Raw genomic sequence first — 19,613 nt, 5'->3', positions numbered from 1 at the left:
CACACACACACACACACACACTCGCCTGTAACACCACTCAACAGAACAGGAACTTTATTGATTTACGCATAATTGGCCTGAGGCCCTTGTTGAGGAGAGAAATATGCATGGCAAGGGATCGCGATGTCAATAAGTGGTGTGCTTGTGTGCGTGGTGTAACTGTACGCTAAGAGCCTGTTAAGACATGTCAGTCGCTGTAAAAACAGAAAACACACACACATGCACAATTGCTCCTGGGAGCTGGCCCATGATTTAGCTGCTTCATTACCATGTCGGCAGCTAAAATTAACCTTTCTGGTGGACTGTTAACCTTGTGTGTGGGTGTACATGTGTGTGTTTGTGCGGATGCATGATGAGGCAAGTGGCTTTTGTCAAACTGAATGTGTCATAGTGTTAAGTACATTTCAGTGAATTAACAAGCAGACACAATAAATGAATATGTGACACGCAACGAATACAGGACAGCACATTAGAATCCCATCAATCACCAGTCAGTGTTGATAGCTGTCTCATGTGACAAAATCCACACCAACAAACATATGCACACACACCCTCAAAGTTTTGCTATGTTCATCCACCAAGTTTAGAGGATAAAAGACTGGTTGTTGTCCACTACATGCTTGCTTCAAATGATTACAACTTGTATCCCCAATAATGCTGTATTTGATTAAGTGAGGAAATAAAATAAGTTAGTGGGGGATTTTCATTGTGGAGCTCTATCGTGACAAAAATACAGAATGAATGGTTTGAAAGAAGCAGCCGGTGATGTTACACTGCAATAGACAATGTTCACCTGGACATTGACTTGCATAAAAGGCGGTGAGGCAGCTTTTGGTGTGAATTAACTCATCAATGTTTGTTTGCGCCTGAGAGACGATTGTAGATATAGGAAAAAGGGGGAACTTTCATACCTGCCACATAACAATATTTCTGTTTTCACAAAGGCTTCTTGCATCAGGCCCATTCACATTTCATTGATCAAACAACTTAAAAGTTGAAGAAATTGAGTCATCTGGAAAGACAAGCCGGACTTTTCCTGAGGTTTTTAACCGGCCCAGTCTAATGGAAAAATGATAAATGGACTGTGCTTGTACCACCGATCTTCTGATTGAAGGACGACCCTGCTCACCACTGAGCCACAGTCGGCCTAATCCCTCTTTGTGTTGTTAAGAACACATATTCCCTGTTCAATGATGTCTTGTACCATCACAGGTGACAATAGCTCTACTAGGATGAGTGAATCAGTAATAATACCTTCAGTAACATTGCCGTCTCACAGTTCCCTGAGGTCAGTCTCGTTTGATCAAACAACAAAACCAGCAGAGCATGACCCATTTTGCCACTGGGTTTACACGGGATCCCAGGAAACCTGGCTGCAGTGAGAGGCTTGTGTGGCCTGATGTACAGATAAACAAACATAGCTGAGTTGTTGACAAGATAAACGCCCGCTACGGACACATTAAATACTATCACAATTTATCTACTTTCATTTAGAAACAGACACATTTGTGCATTGTAATTTACCCGCCTATTTTTGAACCATTTGGCGCTAATACACATAAACACACAGACCTATTCCGACAAAGATGTATTATCTGCATATGGATTCAGAATCTGTAAGTAATCAGACAAGATTTTCTGAAGCATTATGGTTTGTAGTCCATGTGTTGTCCGTTTGTGGTCTGACTAGTATTGACCAATCATGTTAGAGCAGACTTTGATTACATGCAGTACGCAGTCTGTTTGGAGCGCAAAATAGGCAAAACGCATTGGCCGCAATGCAATCTTGGAACTGTGGAAAACATTTTGCTTTTGATTTATTTAATTATTAATTGATGACTGAGTGTACCTGCTACTTCTGAAAAAATCTGGTTGTAGTCGTCTCTCAACTCAAACTTCACTCTTGCATCTCAAGTTGCTAATCAGACTGTAAACAACGTCCAGCACATGAAAGAGGAAGTCTTGGCCCATTATCCGGACACTTGAAGCCCCTACGCATTGTCCGTTTCCTCCAGAGGCGAAATTGTCATCAGACAGTTCCAAGATATTTCAGACTTTGGCTAAACCAAAAGAATAATTGGCTTTCTCTACCACTGTTTAAAACAAGGTCTGTCTGTACGCATGTGTGTCTTTCTGTGTGTGTGGCACAGTCAATGTTCTAAATGTCACCATAGCTCATTTCAATAGACTAGTAAGCTATCGATTGGCAGTAATTTATGATTTGATGTGCCAAGATGAGCCGCCTAAGACAACCTGTCCACTTCCCTTTTAAGAGCTCTATTAGAACTCACACTAAAGATGGTCCACATGTGTGTCACCAAGAGCTAATTTACTCCTACCACAGACCATTTAGACTATTACTGAAACACACACACACACACACACACACACACACACACACACACACACACACACACACACACACACACACACACAGATAGAAACACAACGATGGAATGACACTTAATGTACGCACATCTTCCCCATCTCGACACCAGTCCATCACTTGCCTCTATCCTTTCCAATATATCTCCTCTCACCATATCAGCCAGTCGCCGGTTGATTTATTTACGATACATGTGGAAGCTACAGCTCAAGTAGTGCTCTGTATGTTTCTAAGGGACATTCAATTTAACATCTAAAGCGAAAGAAGGAAATTAAATTGACCCTCTGTTAAATGGAAATTGGGCTTTTTTTTGCAGTCTAGACATTTGATAAAATGGGCCATGCCTTGTCTTCTGGGAAAAAAATAGCATCAAGTTTACAAGATCAGCGTATTGATGATTACAACCACAACATGAGAATGTCTTTGAGAATGTTAAGTGTGGTGCACTGCTTAAGTGTTTCTATGTGCTCATGTTTCAATACATTTACCAAACAAAGCACTTTTGGTAAAAACAAGTAGGCAAATATTTTGGAAATCTGATTAAAATATGAGACACATTTTTATTTGCTTTGAGTTTGCATTTAATCTCTCAATTTCTACCTTTCTCTCCTCAGCTCCAACAGGACTGTCTCCTCCTCAGTTGCAACCATTAAATGAAACCACCATTCAGATAGACTGGGACCCCCCGGCCCAACTCAATGGACCAGACCCACTATATCAGGTCTGATAGAGGACTCAAATACAGTATGCCAGTTAGAATTTTTTTTTTTTTTTTTTTCGCTCTGTGTGTATGTCTGTTTGTATTTGTGTGTATTCTTTTTAGATCTAGCCTTGCCAGCGCCATGACTCCAGGGGGCCCAATGTTTATTTGCTCTTAGTCCTCAACCTTCATACCAAACTGAAATATCTCAACTATTCAATGGATTGGCACAAAAGTGTACACTGACACTCATGGTGCCCAGAGGATAAATCCGACAAACTTTGTTGATCATCCGACTTTTCTTTTGGCGCCATCAGCAGGTCAAAATTCTAATTTGTCGGATACATTGGTTTATGACTAAGGACATTCCCATCAGCCTGAGCTGTAACTACTTTTTGTTGGTTGCTAATTAACAAATGTTAGCACACTAACAACTTGCTCAACTAAGATAAACATGGTGTAAACATGATACCTGCTAAACATCAGCTAGTTAGCATTCTCATTTATGGCAAATTAGCATGCTGACCTTTGCATTTAGCTTAAAGCATATCCTCTTGGTGCCACTAGGATGTGCGTAGACTCTTAAGCCTCTGTTCTGCTCCCTAACGGACGCATAAACGGACATTTGCGGACACGATAGACATTTAGTAGTTCATTACCGATTGTAGTGTGTGGTCAGAACCAATAAAAGGACATCCACACAGGGCCTATGCGTACACCCCCTGATGACAACGTTTACATCACACCGCCTCTCACAGACGTAGAGAGTATAACTTTGACTTTAGCGCTGTGTCCTAATTGACGTGGACTTGGAGAGTACAGTATTTATAGTGATTCTGAATGTATTTAGTTGAACAAAGGCAAACGTAAAATAAGTCTAAGTATTGAGTATTGTAGCTTTATAGGCCCTGTTCTCATTGTCATATTGTTATTATTATTATTAATATTATTAATATTAACAACTTTATTTTTCTTTTATTAGGTTGAGAGGACAGACATCTCTCTCTCTGACCCACAAGGTCCTGTTGTCAGAGGAACCAGGTTCTCAGGAAACGGTTACTACCAGTTTCCCAGTGACACCCTTCCTGTCAACACTGACTTCACAGGTAAGAAAGGAGTGTATATCTCGCTACATGCAGATGTCCGTGTGTTTCAGAAAATGGACGACATGTTCATATGCAATATCCTGCACATGTCTGTATGTGTGCACATGGGCTGCGGTCGAAAAGTCCTTTTTGGTTAGGAACCTTCGTAGCTGAGGGAAATGACCCGGAATGACCTAAGTGGCCGCCATGATAAGTGCCGGTCGACTTCTCTAAACGCAAAGGAAAGGAGCTTCATGCCTCCTAACTTAGCTCCTTTAGCTTAGGAAGCACTGGACCTTCCTTAACGAAAGGAAAGGAGATAATGCCGACCCACAATCACTTGCGGCGGCAACATTTAAAGTGACGTTTCATTCGGCCGTTCACGAGAATAAACGATCATGACCGACAAACGCGGATCATGTTAACAATAAGTACTGTAACTTGTAAATACTTTCAATAATCTGTTAAACCGGCTGGAAAACTATGAACGTTACGTTGCTGTTGTTGAACACGACTGTAAGGTGATGAAACAGCTCAGAACTCATTTTTTTTAATTTTACTTTAGTCACAGAAGCTTTAATGAAAGACCCAAACTGGTCGAGCTCTTCAGCCTGACTCATGTTTATGATTATCATCTTTTTAATCAACTATTTTGTTACATTACAATAAAGCACTATCAAGTTATGTGGTGTTTCATAAACTGTTGTCTGCATATTTTTATGATTAGATTATAATCTGCATATAAACCATAACAACATAAATGGATATGAGACACACATATGACACACATCGTTAGTGGGATAACGTATTTAATTCAGCAGGGTTGGAACTGAAAAGACAGTTTAGAAGCTTTGTACTCGGTGTAAAATCCATTGGTTTCACTTTCATATTCCTTCGTTCATTTATATTCCAACCTCGTTAGTAAAGTAATATATGAACTGGGTTGTTTAATCGTCTGCATGACGCAACACTGTAAGAACACAGCTGAAGTATTTCAGGTGCTTTATTGTGGTCCGAGATGGACTACAACGTTGTATTTTCACCGCTGCAGACAGACTGACGTCAACAACATCGCCCGCCGTCGCATCATAACTACGTCGCTTAGTGAAAGTGGAGTCGGATGACGTTTCCACAGGGGTCAAGGAAAAGTGCTTAGGGTTAGACGTTACAGGTGATTATTTGACTATTCGACTGCAGCCATGACTTTTACATGCCTGTGTGTGTTGGTATGTTCTGTGTTGTTCGGTGATCACACTGCACTCTCTCAGTCTTCTACTGACATTCCTTTAGATTTAGAATGACTTCCCTTAAAGGACAATTATCTTTCTGTTTACCAGCATCATTAGAGGGTTGAGCTGCACAGCCAAACATGTTCTGCTTCATCTGAGAACATCACCCAGTCTGACGCTCATAATTAATGACTGCTGATACTAATCAGTGGGATTTGAGCGGTTAAAGCTCTTCGAAGCCACTTGAGATTACTTTACTATCCTGTACAAACCTTGTATCTCCAGCTATATCATCACTCTTTCTGGATGGACAAAATGTTTGAATTTGGGTCATAGATTACACCTCCTCAAGCCATGTTAAAACTGGATAATAAATGTCAAAAAGGAATTTGTATCTGTCGGTAAACCAGTTTTCTAAAACTGCTGACAAAAACCTGACTGGCTAGATCAAAGTTTTCATCTGTAATCCTTATGTGACCGTGACAACTGTAATTGAGTCAACAAATCTCTCTGTGTTGCTCACATAATCTTGTTCCACTAAAATACCAAATATGTCTGCCACCCACTTAGAGTATACTGTTGAATTGACATCTAATATATCAAAAGCATCAAGAGTGTCCAAATACTGAAGAGAACCACAGGATCTTAGGTTGATTTTTAGTGCCCTAAAAGCAGCAGTTTTCATGCACACACACACACACACATACACACACACACACACACACACACGCACACGTGCACACGCACACACACACCTAGATTGAGTATTTCACCGCATCTGAGCGGTTAATGAAAAACACAGTTTTTTGTAAAGGCTTTTTGAAGGTCGCATAGATATTGAGGAGAAATTAAATTAAGTCTATTTGGAGAGGTAAGCCACCCTATACAATATAACAATAATATATTAAAATCAAAATAAGAACCTAGAATGAGCTTTTTATTAGAATAAAACATGTTTGATTTTGTGATATGCATTTGAGTTGCATTTACAGACTATTTTATAACTCAGTGTTAAATGATTTTGTTGGGCCATTAGTCATTCAACATAGCAAGACATTCACATAACCACCAAGTCAATTTCCTAATATTTTTGTTTTATAGCTAAAAGATCACTACTAGAGCATACAAATCTTAAATTACCTTAGATTTAGAAAAGAGTGTGGCTGAAACAGAACATGAGTACTAGGCAAAACTTGTCTGAACTATAATTAACAATGATCACAGATCAGATTTCTGTTATAATGATATCCCACCTGAAATCTCTGTTCTGTACAACTTACTACTTTCTCAAGCTGAATTGTCAAATTAGTATAATACATGTTGAGAAGTCCCAACAGCTGTTTTACCTCTTATTCTCTATATAAGTTCATGTTTTCTGGTTTGAATGATGGTTCTTGATTTTATCCACGCTTCTTCAGCACAAAGGTAAATAGAGGTCTCTGAATACTGCCAGCAAATATATGATGAGTTTTGCTATTGAACAGTGGTTCTCATCTCCTCCACTTTCCTCCTTCATAAAGGGTAATGGATCAGACAATCACTTTCAGACCGGATCTATTCTGGACCATGAATGTGTCGGCAGTCCTCAAACCATCGCCCTTTTACAACCATCAATACTAATAGCATCATCTACAGACAATTATTCCCATCGAAGCGCATGGAACAGCGAACAAATCAAAGCCAAATTGGATTATGAATGTAATTCAGTGTAATGCCCCCTTGAGAGTCAATTGATCACAGAGGAGAGACTTGTCAATCGTTGGTGTCTTGTGGAAACCTAGTAACTCCGACAATGACAAATGGAACATATTTATATGATTAGAATCTTTGTATAGTTGTTTTTGTTCAGTTTTATAATGCAGGATGTTTCATTCAGCAAAACATCACAACAATACTTGGAAAGTGGGGTCTTTTGAGTCATGAGAAAAGTATTAATGCTTCAGAAGGCTTTCTGTAGGAAACAGGAAATCATAAGTTTTCCCCATCAACAGTATGCAACATTATAGGAATATTAGTATTTGTTTTCATAAATTGTTCATTCAGGTTCCTACTACAGGCGTTCTCATTTCTGAAACCTGTAAACTAGGCTACAGCACATATTTGATCAGAGCCAATATTTTGTATGTTGTATCTTAATTAAAATTAAGACATTATCATGTAAAATCACATGATATTTACCAGTCACTTAATTTAATGGCCACTTTACTAAAATTATTTTTGCAAATGTTTTCCATGTGCAATTACTGTGATAGAGGTGGATGTTTCCATTATGATAAGTCTGTTCACTTGTGATTAACGATGCTTCTTCATGCTGAATGAATTTAGGGTACTTGAGGTCAATATTTACCACACTGAATCTTACTTTAGATAAAACAGGATTATAACCATAACCAATCACGCTGTGATATGAATACCCTGTAAGTGCTTGTTTCCATAAATGCATGCTAGTCCATTCATCTTATCTGTAATTTTTTTTTTATCTGAAGCTGTGACTTACTGCTCTCCTTGTTCATCTTTAAATTAAGGACACTGGTTCTAAACAGATTAGGAAATTATCTCTCCTCATTTGTAATTCTTCAGTATTTTAGCCTAAAATGGCTGGATTTGGAACAATTCTAACAATAAGGGCCTGCTCATATTTTCCCTTACCCAAATGAATTTCTACAACCCTAAGTCAATGAAGAGAAATTAAACATTTAAAACAGTTTAGAAAAAACGAAGACAAAATTAATGCAGGAACAAATAGACTTGGATAATTTCCAGACACGTCTAATACAGTACATTGTGCAGCACCACTGCAGCAACTGAGCAGAAAAGAGGGAAATGTTAAATGATACAAATTATTTTTCCTTAATTAATATGATTGATTGCCAGGCATTGACGTTGAGAGGAGGGGGGGAGAAATGTGTGAAGGGAAAGTTTGCACAGACATCATTAGTTTTTCTCCATTTAAAGATTAATCAGAAGAGGCTGGGCTCTTTAATTCTGTCATTTGTATATTTAATGGGCTGCTGCAGAATCTATGGGTGTAATTAGCTAGCTGCCGCGCTCTCATTAATACGCCAGGCTCTGATTAATGCCAGCACAGAGCTAACATGACTGGAGTTATTCAGGTTATGTTGTGTAGATGATTGCACACAACCTCCACTGTTTACTGAGACAGAGAGAGGAGAAACAATACAACAGCACTTGAAACAATACCTGCCTAATGAATAAGACTTAAAACTGTATATGGCTGAATACTGCAACTTTTGAATCTTACATAATGTTAAATTAAACATAATTCCTCTTCTTTTCAATTTGGCACATGCAGAGAGAGAGAGAGAGCAGCAATACGCTCATTATGAACAATAAACTCTGTTTTAAACGGTCCTTTTTTTTTAATTGTTAAAAGACCCAATTTGAACAATATAATTGTCTCACACAACCTAGAGTTGATGGTGTGAATATAATTGGTTTTATGTACTTGTAGGTCATAAAATGTTTCTTTACAGTACATTGAGTAATATATCACTCATGAAAGCAACTTCCAGTTTTTGACATAACAGCAATGTGAAACTATACAGGTTATATTTATTGACAAAGATCTCTGAAAACATTTATTTTTCATATTCTTCATACTCTTCATGTTCTGGCCAGAAAAGGAGCTTAGCGGACTCAATATTCATCATTGCATTTATACAGCCTTGTTCAGTTAGTCATTGCAGGACAGTTTAACAGTTATTTCTCAAAGAGAATTCACAACGTGTAAAATGTGTGTTTTGGATTTTAGATGTTTCTGCATGACCAGTTGTGAGAAATGAAGTTAATCGATATTGTTTGGTCAGTAGGTTTGTTCAGTCAGTATAAGAAATATATATAAGAAATATCAGAATGGTGCATAGTGTGCACACATTTATGAACTCCAGAGGACGGTCCTATAATCTAGTACAGAGGTACTCAAACTTTTTTTTTTTTACTAAACCTTGTTTGAAAAATAATTCCGCAGTGTACCCCCTAACCAGTGCGTACTGTTTTTTGAACTAACAAAACAAATATGTCACGTAATGATTGTGTTGAATAACGGAGTATTAAATATGAAATATGTACCCCTATGGTTCCCATTTGAGGAACACTGATCTATTAAATTGTTGAGCACATTCATCGTCCCAAAAGAATAGATACTTTATTTTATTAGCACCATCCTTTGGTGCCATTTCAGTAACTTCTTTTCTTTCCACTACAGTTTAAATAAAAGCAACATTGTCCGCCTGTTTGTCCTTTTTAGATGTGGAGCAATATAATGAACATGTTTCCCCCGATAGATCACTAGTGAACACTTTGTTCATATTTATTAAATTAGTTTTAAGATTTTTTTCTATTTTCAGCTCACAATGAAAGGTTGACCCACAATAATCATCTTTAGTAATTAGTTTTTTCTTTATTTTGGAAAGTATTTTGCTTTCAAAAGAGAATTAAGGGATATTTTTTAAGACATTCATTATATAGTACATTCAATTTAAATAAATCTAATTGATTATGTTGTCTCAACTTTTTTACAATCAAGATTGTATCAACTGCATTGACACATGTAGTATTTGTGAGGCGTGAAGGCCTGTTGCGGGAAAATGTTTTTGTATAATGAGCATTGTATTTTGCATGTGTTTCTGTGTGGCTGTGGTGTGCACTCTCAGGTGAACAAGTGCATGCTGGACTTTTGTGTCTGTGGGATGTGTTTGTGTGTGACAGTGTGTTTGCGTGCATGTACTCTGTATGTGTAACAGACACACCTGTCAGGATGTGTGCTCAGGTTTGTCTGTTGAGGGCTCTAAAGTGGTTGTCAGTGTGAAGTAGCACAAGTCCTGTGGGGAAATCTTAAGAAAGTAATGCTGAGCACGAGCAGTGCCACTTAGATGCTGTACATTTGGACTGTCTGTCCCCCATATTGCACAGAATAACACAAACATGCAGAACATAATACGTCACGGCAACAGTTGTCTATTGTTAACTTATTGTATCTCTTGCAGATGTTATTATAGCAGCAGTATATAAAGTATATTGAACACATTTTTTTTTCTAAAACAAAGAGTAATACTTGACATGATGTATACATTCATACATACATTAATAGTCACGTTGACCTTTCTGACAGAAGAACAATTTCAACAATCCTTAACACCACTACGGCTGTTTGTGGGGCTTATGGATCTCTTGAATAATTCATTGAAAGTGGTTTCCTCATAAACACAACATGCCATAAGGAAACTCACATTCTGAAGTCCTGGGTTCATCTTAAGACAGTGAAAACAATCACAATGCACTGCAAAAAAAGTTCAGAATATTGCACAACATTCCTTTATGATATGACAATATAACAAAATGCATCATTATTTATCATAGAAGGATCTTTGCACACAGCTGCTTTGTATTGTATGAATATGAACTCCTGTGCTAATGAGGCAGGAATACTAGCCGTGCTGCTCCACTGTCAACTCCTGTGGGTGTGTGTTCGGGTCCCACGAGCCTGTTCCCTGTAGACAGGACTGATTGTGAGTGTGTGAATGTGTATGTTGATTCAAATGTTCGGGCCCAAGTTGGAGGGGAATGGGAAGGCTATTTTACAATTGACCTCTTATGTCACTGTTTAGAATCATACAAAAAAATACAAGATATAAACTAAGTGGTTCTGAAAAATAATTCTGTGATCATCTTTTATTGTTTTGAACAAACCCTTTACACATGTAGAGGAATAAATAAGGAAATTATCATGTTTTTTGGCCTTTCAGGGCAGCACCTACTGCTCATTGTTAGTGCCTGATGTTAATTATGGTCTTTCATCGTGTCCACTTTGAAATACATGCATATCATGTTGTACATCCCTCTATAAAGTAGAGCCAGAGAGAATACTTACCTCCAATGTTCACATCACTGTTGAATGCACTTTGATAAGATGAATAACTGTTTGCACCATAGTTAGAGCGGAAAAATGGGAATATATGATTCATAGGAAGAGGAGCAAAGTTGGGAGTGAAAGAGGTAAAAAGAAAATTGAAGATGCAAAGAGAAAAAACATTCAGACGAGGCACAGATGAGGCAATAGGTGCAGAAGGGAGAATGGAAAGGTCAAGAGAAAGAGGAAGAAGGTTAAAAGCGTAGACAAGGAAAAAAAGAAATGTATGAGCGATCAGGAGAGTGTGACATAGAGAGAAGGTTAAAGGGGGATAATGTAATGTCAGGTATCTGTCATGACTTCACTCATCTCTGTGGTGACAAGGTCATGAATGTAAATGGCAGATGCCTGCTGGATGTACAGAATGCAAGTTCAATGTAAAGAACATCTTTGTCTTGTTTTTTTCTGTACTATCACCATAGTTATTTTACATTTATTTCCATGTAGACTTAATACCTTGGCCACTATTGGTAATTCATGTATATGCTCACTGCCTAAAGGGAACATTATAAGGAGACAAAGGTTTTTGTTACACTCACATTGTTGTATGTAATGAAATTATGTATTTCTGTTATTCTGTCACACACATATATAATATATATATATATATATATATATATATATATATATATATATATATATATATATATATATATATATATATATATATATATATATATATTATACCCAGAAGGGCTGTCAAAATTCATCCTCTAAAAACAGACGTCAGAACTATTTAAATATCTGTTTGCGAAAGCACACTGCTTTCGGTTGAACTTTTTCTTACGCCCTGTTTCTACTTATTCCTGTTGCTCACTTTGAAAGAATCAATATGGACGAGGATCGGAGGATTCATAAAGTTGAAATGAGAAAATATCTGTACAGTACCTCAGCATTTTACTATAACACCCTAAATAAGGTGGCAGCTGGCTGGAGAAACCGAAAGTTTCCTCCTTGCTCTTTCCATTTTTCTATATTTCCAATAAATATCAAAATGTAAGACATTTGTTCTAAAAGTCTGCAGAATGAACTGTTGGCAGATCATGTTTACAGATGTTTAACCATGGATTTACAGACAGTAATAACTAGATTACTTTGATGTTAAAGATGTTTGTATGATCTCTAAGCAGATGTATGGATGTTCATTTGCAAAGGATATTACATATCGCTATATCCTTGAGAAGCCTGACTGCATGATATCAATATGTGTTTGGAGAAGAATGATTTTTGACTCACTTCACTCAGTGTCTTTGTCTCATATCTTTCCCTCTGCGCTCCCCTGGGGAGGCTTTAGGTTTTTTCTTTTAAGTTTATTACGGACCATATCCTGTAATTTCCACACGGTTAAAATGTCGTCTTAAAGGAAGAAAGAAGTACAGAGTGAGCACAGTGAAATTCTTCACTTCTCCCTATAATGTCAGTCTTGTCTGACTGAGGCTTTAGACCCTGACATATATGATGTGCATACTGAATGTTGATATTAGCACCCACACAAGTCCTTGTCTCCATCACCATTTCTTACAAAGGCCAAAGGATATGGACCCCTGATCCTCATAACTTGTAGACCTACAGGCTGTGTAGTGCAAGTAAAGCCTGATCGGAAATCAGCATGCATAAAACATAAACTGTTTTCAAATTGTACACATATTTTGGACTATTTAAATATGATTGACATGAAGTGACTTTGCATCTGCAAGTCACTGCGTTTTACTATATATCAAAAGTGAGCATAACCATTGATCATGATAGATCAACAGAAACAATAGAAACAGAGTTTTTTTTAAATAAAGTGAAAACAGGGAGCTCTGAAATGGATAATCTGTATTCATCTTGAGTTTGCCTTGTAACTGTTTGACTTCTCTCCATGTTAAGTGAATTCACACACTAATTATTTTGCAAACACCGGCTTCTGATGAACCCTGGGCTGCTTCCATTCAACTCCTCACAGCTTCCCACACTTCTCCTTCCCTTCAGAGACAGGCAGAGCTGAGGAAACGCACACGTAAATCGCATGCTCGGTGTCGCTATGTGGATCTAGTAGTGGATTAAGATCCAATCTCTGATCCATAGTAACATGACAGGACAGCACGCCGGATGAATTCTGTGTGTGTGTGTGTGTGTGTGTGTGTGTGTGGGTGTGTGTGTGTGTGTGTGTGTGTGTGTGTTAAGGGGAAACCCATAAGTTTCCCACATTGCTGAAGCTTTGATTCACTATGTATGCATTAACAAATGTTGCAGGACAGCTGTGGTACATGAAACAATCATTATTGTTGTTTTCTCAGATCCCCAATCTATTGTCATTCCAGTTGTTGGTTGGGGTTTAATATAAGCTTTATTGTATTTGGGAATAGCATAATGGGCGCTACATGACTAAATTAGAGCTGGGTTATGTTTTAACTTTTCATATACAGTATAGCTTGTTTAAACATTTGAGAAGAGATAAAAAAACTAATCTGAACGGTCTGACTGAGGGTTCTGCCCTTGTACTATAGAAATTTGTGGGGATTTACATCCCCATTTTATGGATTTGACCAAATTTAGAAATTCTGGAGGGTGATGGAACTAATGTTTTACAATATGTTTTCTCAAACACTGAAAGTTGACAGAAAATTAAAGACATATCTATGATATCTGAATGATCAAATTTAACGCCGGGACACTAGAGGTCTCTTATTGAGTTCGGCCCTCATTACAGCTCCCACAACTGTGCGTAAAATGTTCAAGTGCTGAATTATTGTTTAGCCTATGCTAAATTAATTCCTGAGGGCAAATAAAAATATAAATATATATATATTTTGCTCTCTCTCTTACTGTGAATCAGGTGTCGAGTTGAGTTTCAGTACTCGGTCCCCAGACGGCCTGCTGCTCTGTGCCTTCTCTCCAGGAAATCAGGAAGAGTTCCTGGCCATTCAGCTAAAAAATGGACGCCCCTACTTTTTGTTTGATCCACAGGTATGTTACTTTATTTTTTTTTGTTTGATTTCAGAGTACGCATACTTCAAGACCAATATGCATGATACTATTAATCAATCATTAATAGACAACAGCAATCAACAACGTGGAATCAGGTGTTATTTCTGTTTTTTACAAAAGCGGAGGGTCAAGAACATGTCAAGTTCTGCCTAAGTTAGAATTTCTTTTAAAAAGTAGGAGGAGAGTTTACATCTCTTTAATTTACAGTCTCTCCTTTCTTTTGTCTCTTGCTTTATTATTTCATTCCACTCACTTTACTTATTTGCTCGCCTTCCTTGTCTTTTTCTCTTTTTATTCTGATCCACCTCTCTGTTCTTTCTTCGCCCCACTCCTGTTCTCTCTGTCTCTCTTCTATTTTCTCTGACTCATTCTCATCTAATAAATGTGATCTGTAGCCCCTCATTGGTTTCTGTCAGGGAGCCGAGAAAAAACTTTGAAAGTGTGTCAACGTTTGAATTGGACCGCAATTAACTCATTCCCTGCAGTCACCACGCGTGAATACCAATTGCAAGCTAATTAAGCTTTACACACACACACACACACACACACAGCCCTGTTTCCCTTATCCATCCATACAGACACATGTAGGGGGGTTAAAGAGTCAACGACTTAGATGATGAAAGTGATGATGGGAGATGATTACACATACTTCCATGAGGCCACCAACTAATTACACACTCAGACAAACACACAGACGCACACTTTCCTTCCTCATCACTATCCAATACTCGTTAGCAAAAAGCGCTCATCAAAATGTAACCATGGGATGAATCTGTGTGTCCTGAGGAGTGCAAGTCAATGAATAGGTCCTTGTTGACTCGCAGTGTTAGCATGTGTGTCTGTGGTTATGTGTGATGCTCAATGTACGATGGAACAAGTATGTCTTCTCCAACTGGGTTGATTCCTTTGTTTAGACTAGTTTGGGGTAATTAACAGTGGGAGTGGTGTCACGGCTTATTAGTGTTCCCCTAGATACATATAGCTGGGCCCATTACTTCCCCCTATTAGCCTGTTGAGCTAGCCTTAATGGGATTACCAGTGCAGGGGGGGTAATTCAGCATGACACAGGAAAGTGATATGCTCATAAATATGTGCACGTGTGAGCTGCCACACACACACACGCACACACACACTGAAGCACATCATAGTCAGAAACAATACTTGTCACACATAGAAGAGCGTTGAAGTTATAGTAGTTTACTGTCACAAACTATTTAACACTCATGCTGAAACCCACACAGTTCACATTCTATTGCTGCAGGTGAGTAGTGTTGCATTGACCAATCGCTGTCTCACTATACAGATGTGTATGCTGCTGCTGTGTCTGTCACAGGCTGAAATACTATAGGACACATGTAACTCTCATTACAGACTCTAAGTTAACTGTCACTGTCTGTTAAATACCTTCGCTAGCACAGATAAGCACAATTATACCTTATTGTACCAGCCATGCATCTTGGGTCTCTCTTAGATGACACTGGTGGCTCTTCGTGAAATCTGGAAAGCTTTCATTTTACAGTCCCCCAGCCTTTGGGGAAGAAAATGTTGTAATCTTCAACAACAGATGCTCAACATGAATACTCAAAATTGGAAATGAATCAGAATTTACCCACTTAATGGTGCTCCATGAACGTGCATTTACTGTAGTACGACCCAGGAGATTCCTTACCTACTTGAAAACACACACTGACACAAATCGTCAACATTTTGGTCCCCTTCAGTCTCATCACAAACGTTTTTTTAATACAGATACATGAACTCAAGCATCTATCCTGTCTTTAATGAATTAAAGGCAGATAGTTATTATACTTAAACTTGAAAAGACTGCCAGTCACCTGTCATTATTTGGAGGAGTTCAATACAATATCTTTGACTTCCACCAGTCAACTGCCTTTCCATCCACTGCCGCAAAATACACATGCGGCTAACGCTGGATAAGCCAACTAAGCTGCATTGTTTTGACTGTGCCTGAATGCTACGCTGTGAAGCTAGGGAAAATGAGATCTCTGCCAGCTAAGGAGGGTTAAATGCTCTGAAGCAAGATGTGAACTCTTTTGATCATTGGCGTTTCATATTCTAAAGCCTAATAGACATTTTATGTTTATCAAATGATCAGAAATAACAGAAAATGCATCAATTTCTGTCAATTAATGTAACACAGACTCATTTCCTTTACTGTAAATGCAGACCAATCATGCCTTTGCATACTCAGCCCCAAAGGCCCATCCTAAGCCTGCGACAACTCTGCCACAAAAACACACACACGCACGCACACACACGCACACACACACACACACACACACACACACACACACACACACACACACACACACACACACACACACACACACACACACACAGACATACACACACACACACACACAGACAGACAGACATATACACACACAAACACACACACACACACACACACACACACATGGGTATGCTCGGTGTTTTGCTGGCTGCCAAATATAGCTGGGAAAGCTGCAGGGACAGCACTTTGGATGGAGTACTATTTGTTGGTATGTGTGTGTCTGTTTCATCCTCCCAATATCACATACTGTATGTTAAAGAGATTGGGCATTGGGGTTTTCTCACTAATCAGCAGACCTTAGTCGAGTGACATCAGTATCAATAGTAAATCTCTGCTCAAGCAAGATGCTTGTTTCATCCAGCACATAATGACTGCCTTGCTCAAGGGTTTTTCGCTAGCCAGTGTCTCCCAGAAGGGATGCAAATGAGTGTTTTTGGTGTATGAGAGAGAGAGAGAGAGAGAGAGAGAGAGAGAGAGATTCCCCCTATGTTGTCTTGTTAAGTAGAGCTGTCTAGCATTGGTAGTAAAGATGGCAGAGGCTGATATACTCTGGCATTCATACATTTATTGATCTCATCATTAAATCTTCATCACTCAGTGTATAACTGTGTGGATATATGTTATCAGTGTGTTTGTGTAAGTGTGCATGTACTTGTTACTCTTGTTTTACAACATTACTCTTCGCCCACTTGCTAAAAGCTGATCACAACAATGATGTCATACTTAATAGGTAGCAAAAAGCCCTATAACAACACTTTGATGATTATATGTGCATGTTCTTGTCCTTTTGAGGGGGACAGGAGGGGAGGGGAAGGGTGTTTGATGCCTGTCATCGATTCTTAATGTCTCACCTTGTTCACACAACGGAGGGATGAATAAGAGATCATTTGAAATGTTAAAAAGTATGATTGTTCGAAAAAATTGGTATTTACTTCAGCTTAAGACATCGTTGTGAGACATATTGTAAGAACATGTCTTCACAACATTGTTAATGTTTTTGTTAGCGGTGGTCCTGACTAAGAATTTACACATCAAATTTTACATGTTTGCTCATTAATCCCATCTGTTTAAGCTTCATGTATCTACAGAAGAGATACATGTGACTATTGCTTAGTTTGTGTACTGTAAAAGCAGCGCTGGCCAACGTACTGAAACCGAGTTTGTTATCTTGCTTGCTCTTCGTAGTGCTAAGTACAACTTTTCCTCCTTTTTCCGTTTCAGTAGAGAGAGAGAGAGAGAGAGAGAGAGAGAGAGAGAGAGAGAGAGAGAGAGAGAGAGAGAGAGAGCAACAACAGCGGGCGGCAAATTTGATAGTTGTTATATAGTTTTTCTTCGGCTATCATTAAGATGCTGCTCCAATTGTCCCGCATGGTTATCCCACATACTAAGCCGATTGACGCGAGTTATTTTATAATTTGTATTGGTAGTATTAATAAAAAGCTGATAGCTATACCTATGTATCATGATTTATTGAACACAAGCAATTCTATGTAAAATCAGACATTCAGCACCCTCATATAGCACAAATGGGATAATCCTTTCATAGTTGAATCAGGCTCCTGAGATTCAATCATCAAATAGTGGAGGAGTTGGAGTCACCCCAAGTATATCTGTTTAAATTCTTACTTGTAATGTGGCTGTATGTGTTTGTGTGTGTAGGGCTCAGCGGTGGCTGTGAGTGTACAGGGTGATGGAGGGCGGCGCTACAATGATGGACAATGGCACAGCATCACAGCAACAAGGCGAGGGGCCGTGGGAACAATCGTTGTAAACAATCAATACAGAGGTAACTCTCCTCATATTCATACTGACCACTATGTGTATCTTTTATAGTGTGTGGGAGTATGAGTCTAAATGCATTTTTTCTCGTCCACAAGGATAAGCACCTATGCTTGGATATGAATAACTTGTATATATTTATGTGTGTTTATGTGTGTTTCAAGTTTCTACATATGTAAATCCCCCAGCTCTCCTCCATGCAGCTCTGCGTGGAGGTATTAACCAGGTTAATCCCAGGCAGCACTCTGTGTCTGATGAGAAAAAGACTGCTTCACACACACACACACACACACACACACACACACACACACACACACACACACACACACACACACACACACACACACACACACACAGTCAAAGAAACAAACTTTTGTTCTTCAGTTCTGATGTTTTCAAATAAAATGTTCCTTCATTTAGGGTAAATCTAGACAGAAACGGCACAAGCATAACCCTTCACTCACTTAGTCTTTCTCCTCTGCTCTTACTCTCCCTCGTTTGTCTTTACCTTTTGATTACTTCCTCTCAATTCTATTGTTCTTCATTTTATACTAATCCCTTTTTGTTCTCTAAATGCACTAATTTCATTTTTACACCACTGCTATCATTAGGAAGTGCGTCAGCTTCCAGCGGCAGCACCATCATTGGAGAGAACACAGGGATGTTCATTGGAGGGCTGCCTGAAGACTTGACTTTTCTAAGGGAGGATTCAGGTAAGTCTATTGTCATCACCTCTCTTTAATTATTATTCAGTGATATAGTTTATTATTTCTAACATTTAAAAAGATTATATACAGTATGGGCATCTAAACCCGGTTTAACTTTTTAATTTATTTTAATGTACGTTATTTATTCTCCAAGGAGGAAATTGTATTTTGCCTATTGATCTCCACTCACTCTCAGGTAGGTTAGTGCTACAGTCCTGGATTACATTTTTTCTTCTCCTCAAGTATAATTTGGAAAGGGATATAAACCTTTTAAAGTCTCCTGGGTAAGGTCCAGTCTCACTACAAATAGACTGTACCTGCTAGCTCCCTGTCTTCATAGAATTTGTCATCATTCTCATATTCAGGTGCTGATACTTGGTAGCTCCTGGCCATTTGTATGATAAGCACTGGATGTCAATTTGCACTGTCAACTTGAACTCAAAATTGTAACTTCGGCAGCATGGAGTGATTTTCAAGTGACAGTTGTGGTATTAATTCTTGTCTGTCTCAC

At 38.5% G+C, this 19,613-nt stretch overlaps 1 protein-coding gene across 1 annotated transcript in view; it reads left to right on the top strand.

Moving 5' to 3' along the window:
• Window positions 1-19,613, top strand: part of ush2a (Usher syndrome 2A (autosomal recessive, mild)) — a 196,158-nt gene that overhangs the window by 63,112 nt on the left and 113,433 nt on the right. The window contains exons 28-32 of the mRNA XM_068575666.1: window positions 3,001-3,107; window positions 4,069-4,192; window positions 14,151-14,281; window positions 18,276-18,402; window positions 19,007-19,108. Of these exons, the coding sequence (XP_068431767.1) occupies window positions 3,001-3,107; window positions 4,069-4,192; window positions 14,151-14,281; window positions 18,276-18,402; window positions 19,007-19,108 (591 nt within the window). The remainder of the gene's footprint in view (window positions 1-3,000; window positions 3,108-4,068; window positions 4,193-14,150; window positions 14,282-18,275; window positions 18,403-19,006; window positions 19,109-19,613) is intronic.

The sequence above is a fragment of the Clinocottus analis genome, unplaced genomic scaffold, assembly GCF_023055335.1.
Source record: "Clinocottus analis isolate CAN_PGR_092001 unplaced genomic scaffold, fCliAna1.0.p SCAF_1, whole genome shotgun sequence".
In the NCBI taxonomy this organism is placed as follows: domain Eukaryota; kingdom Metazoa; phylum Chordata; class Actinopteri; order Perciformes; family Cottidae; genus Clinocottus; species Clinocottus analis.
The sequence above is the reverse complement of the archived record's forward strand: the minus strand, read 5'-3'. Positions and strand labels throughout refer to the sequence as shown.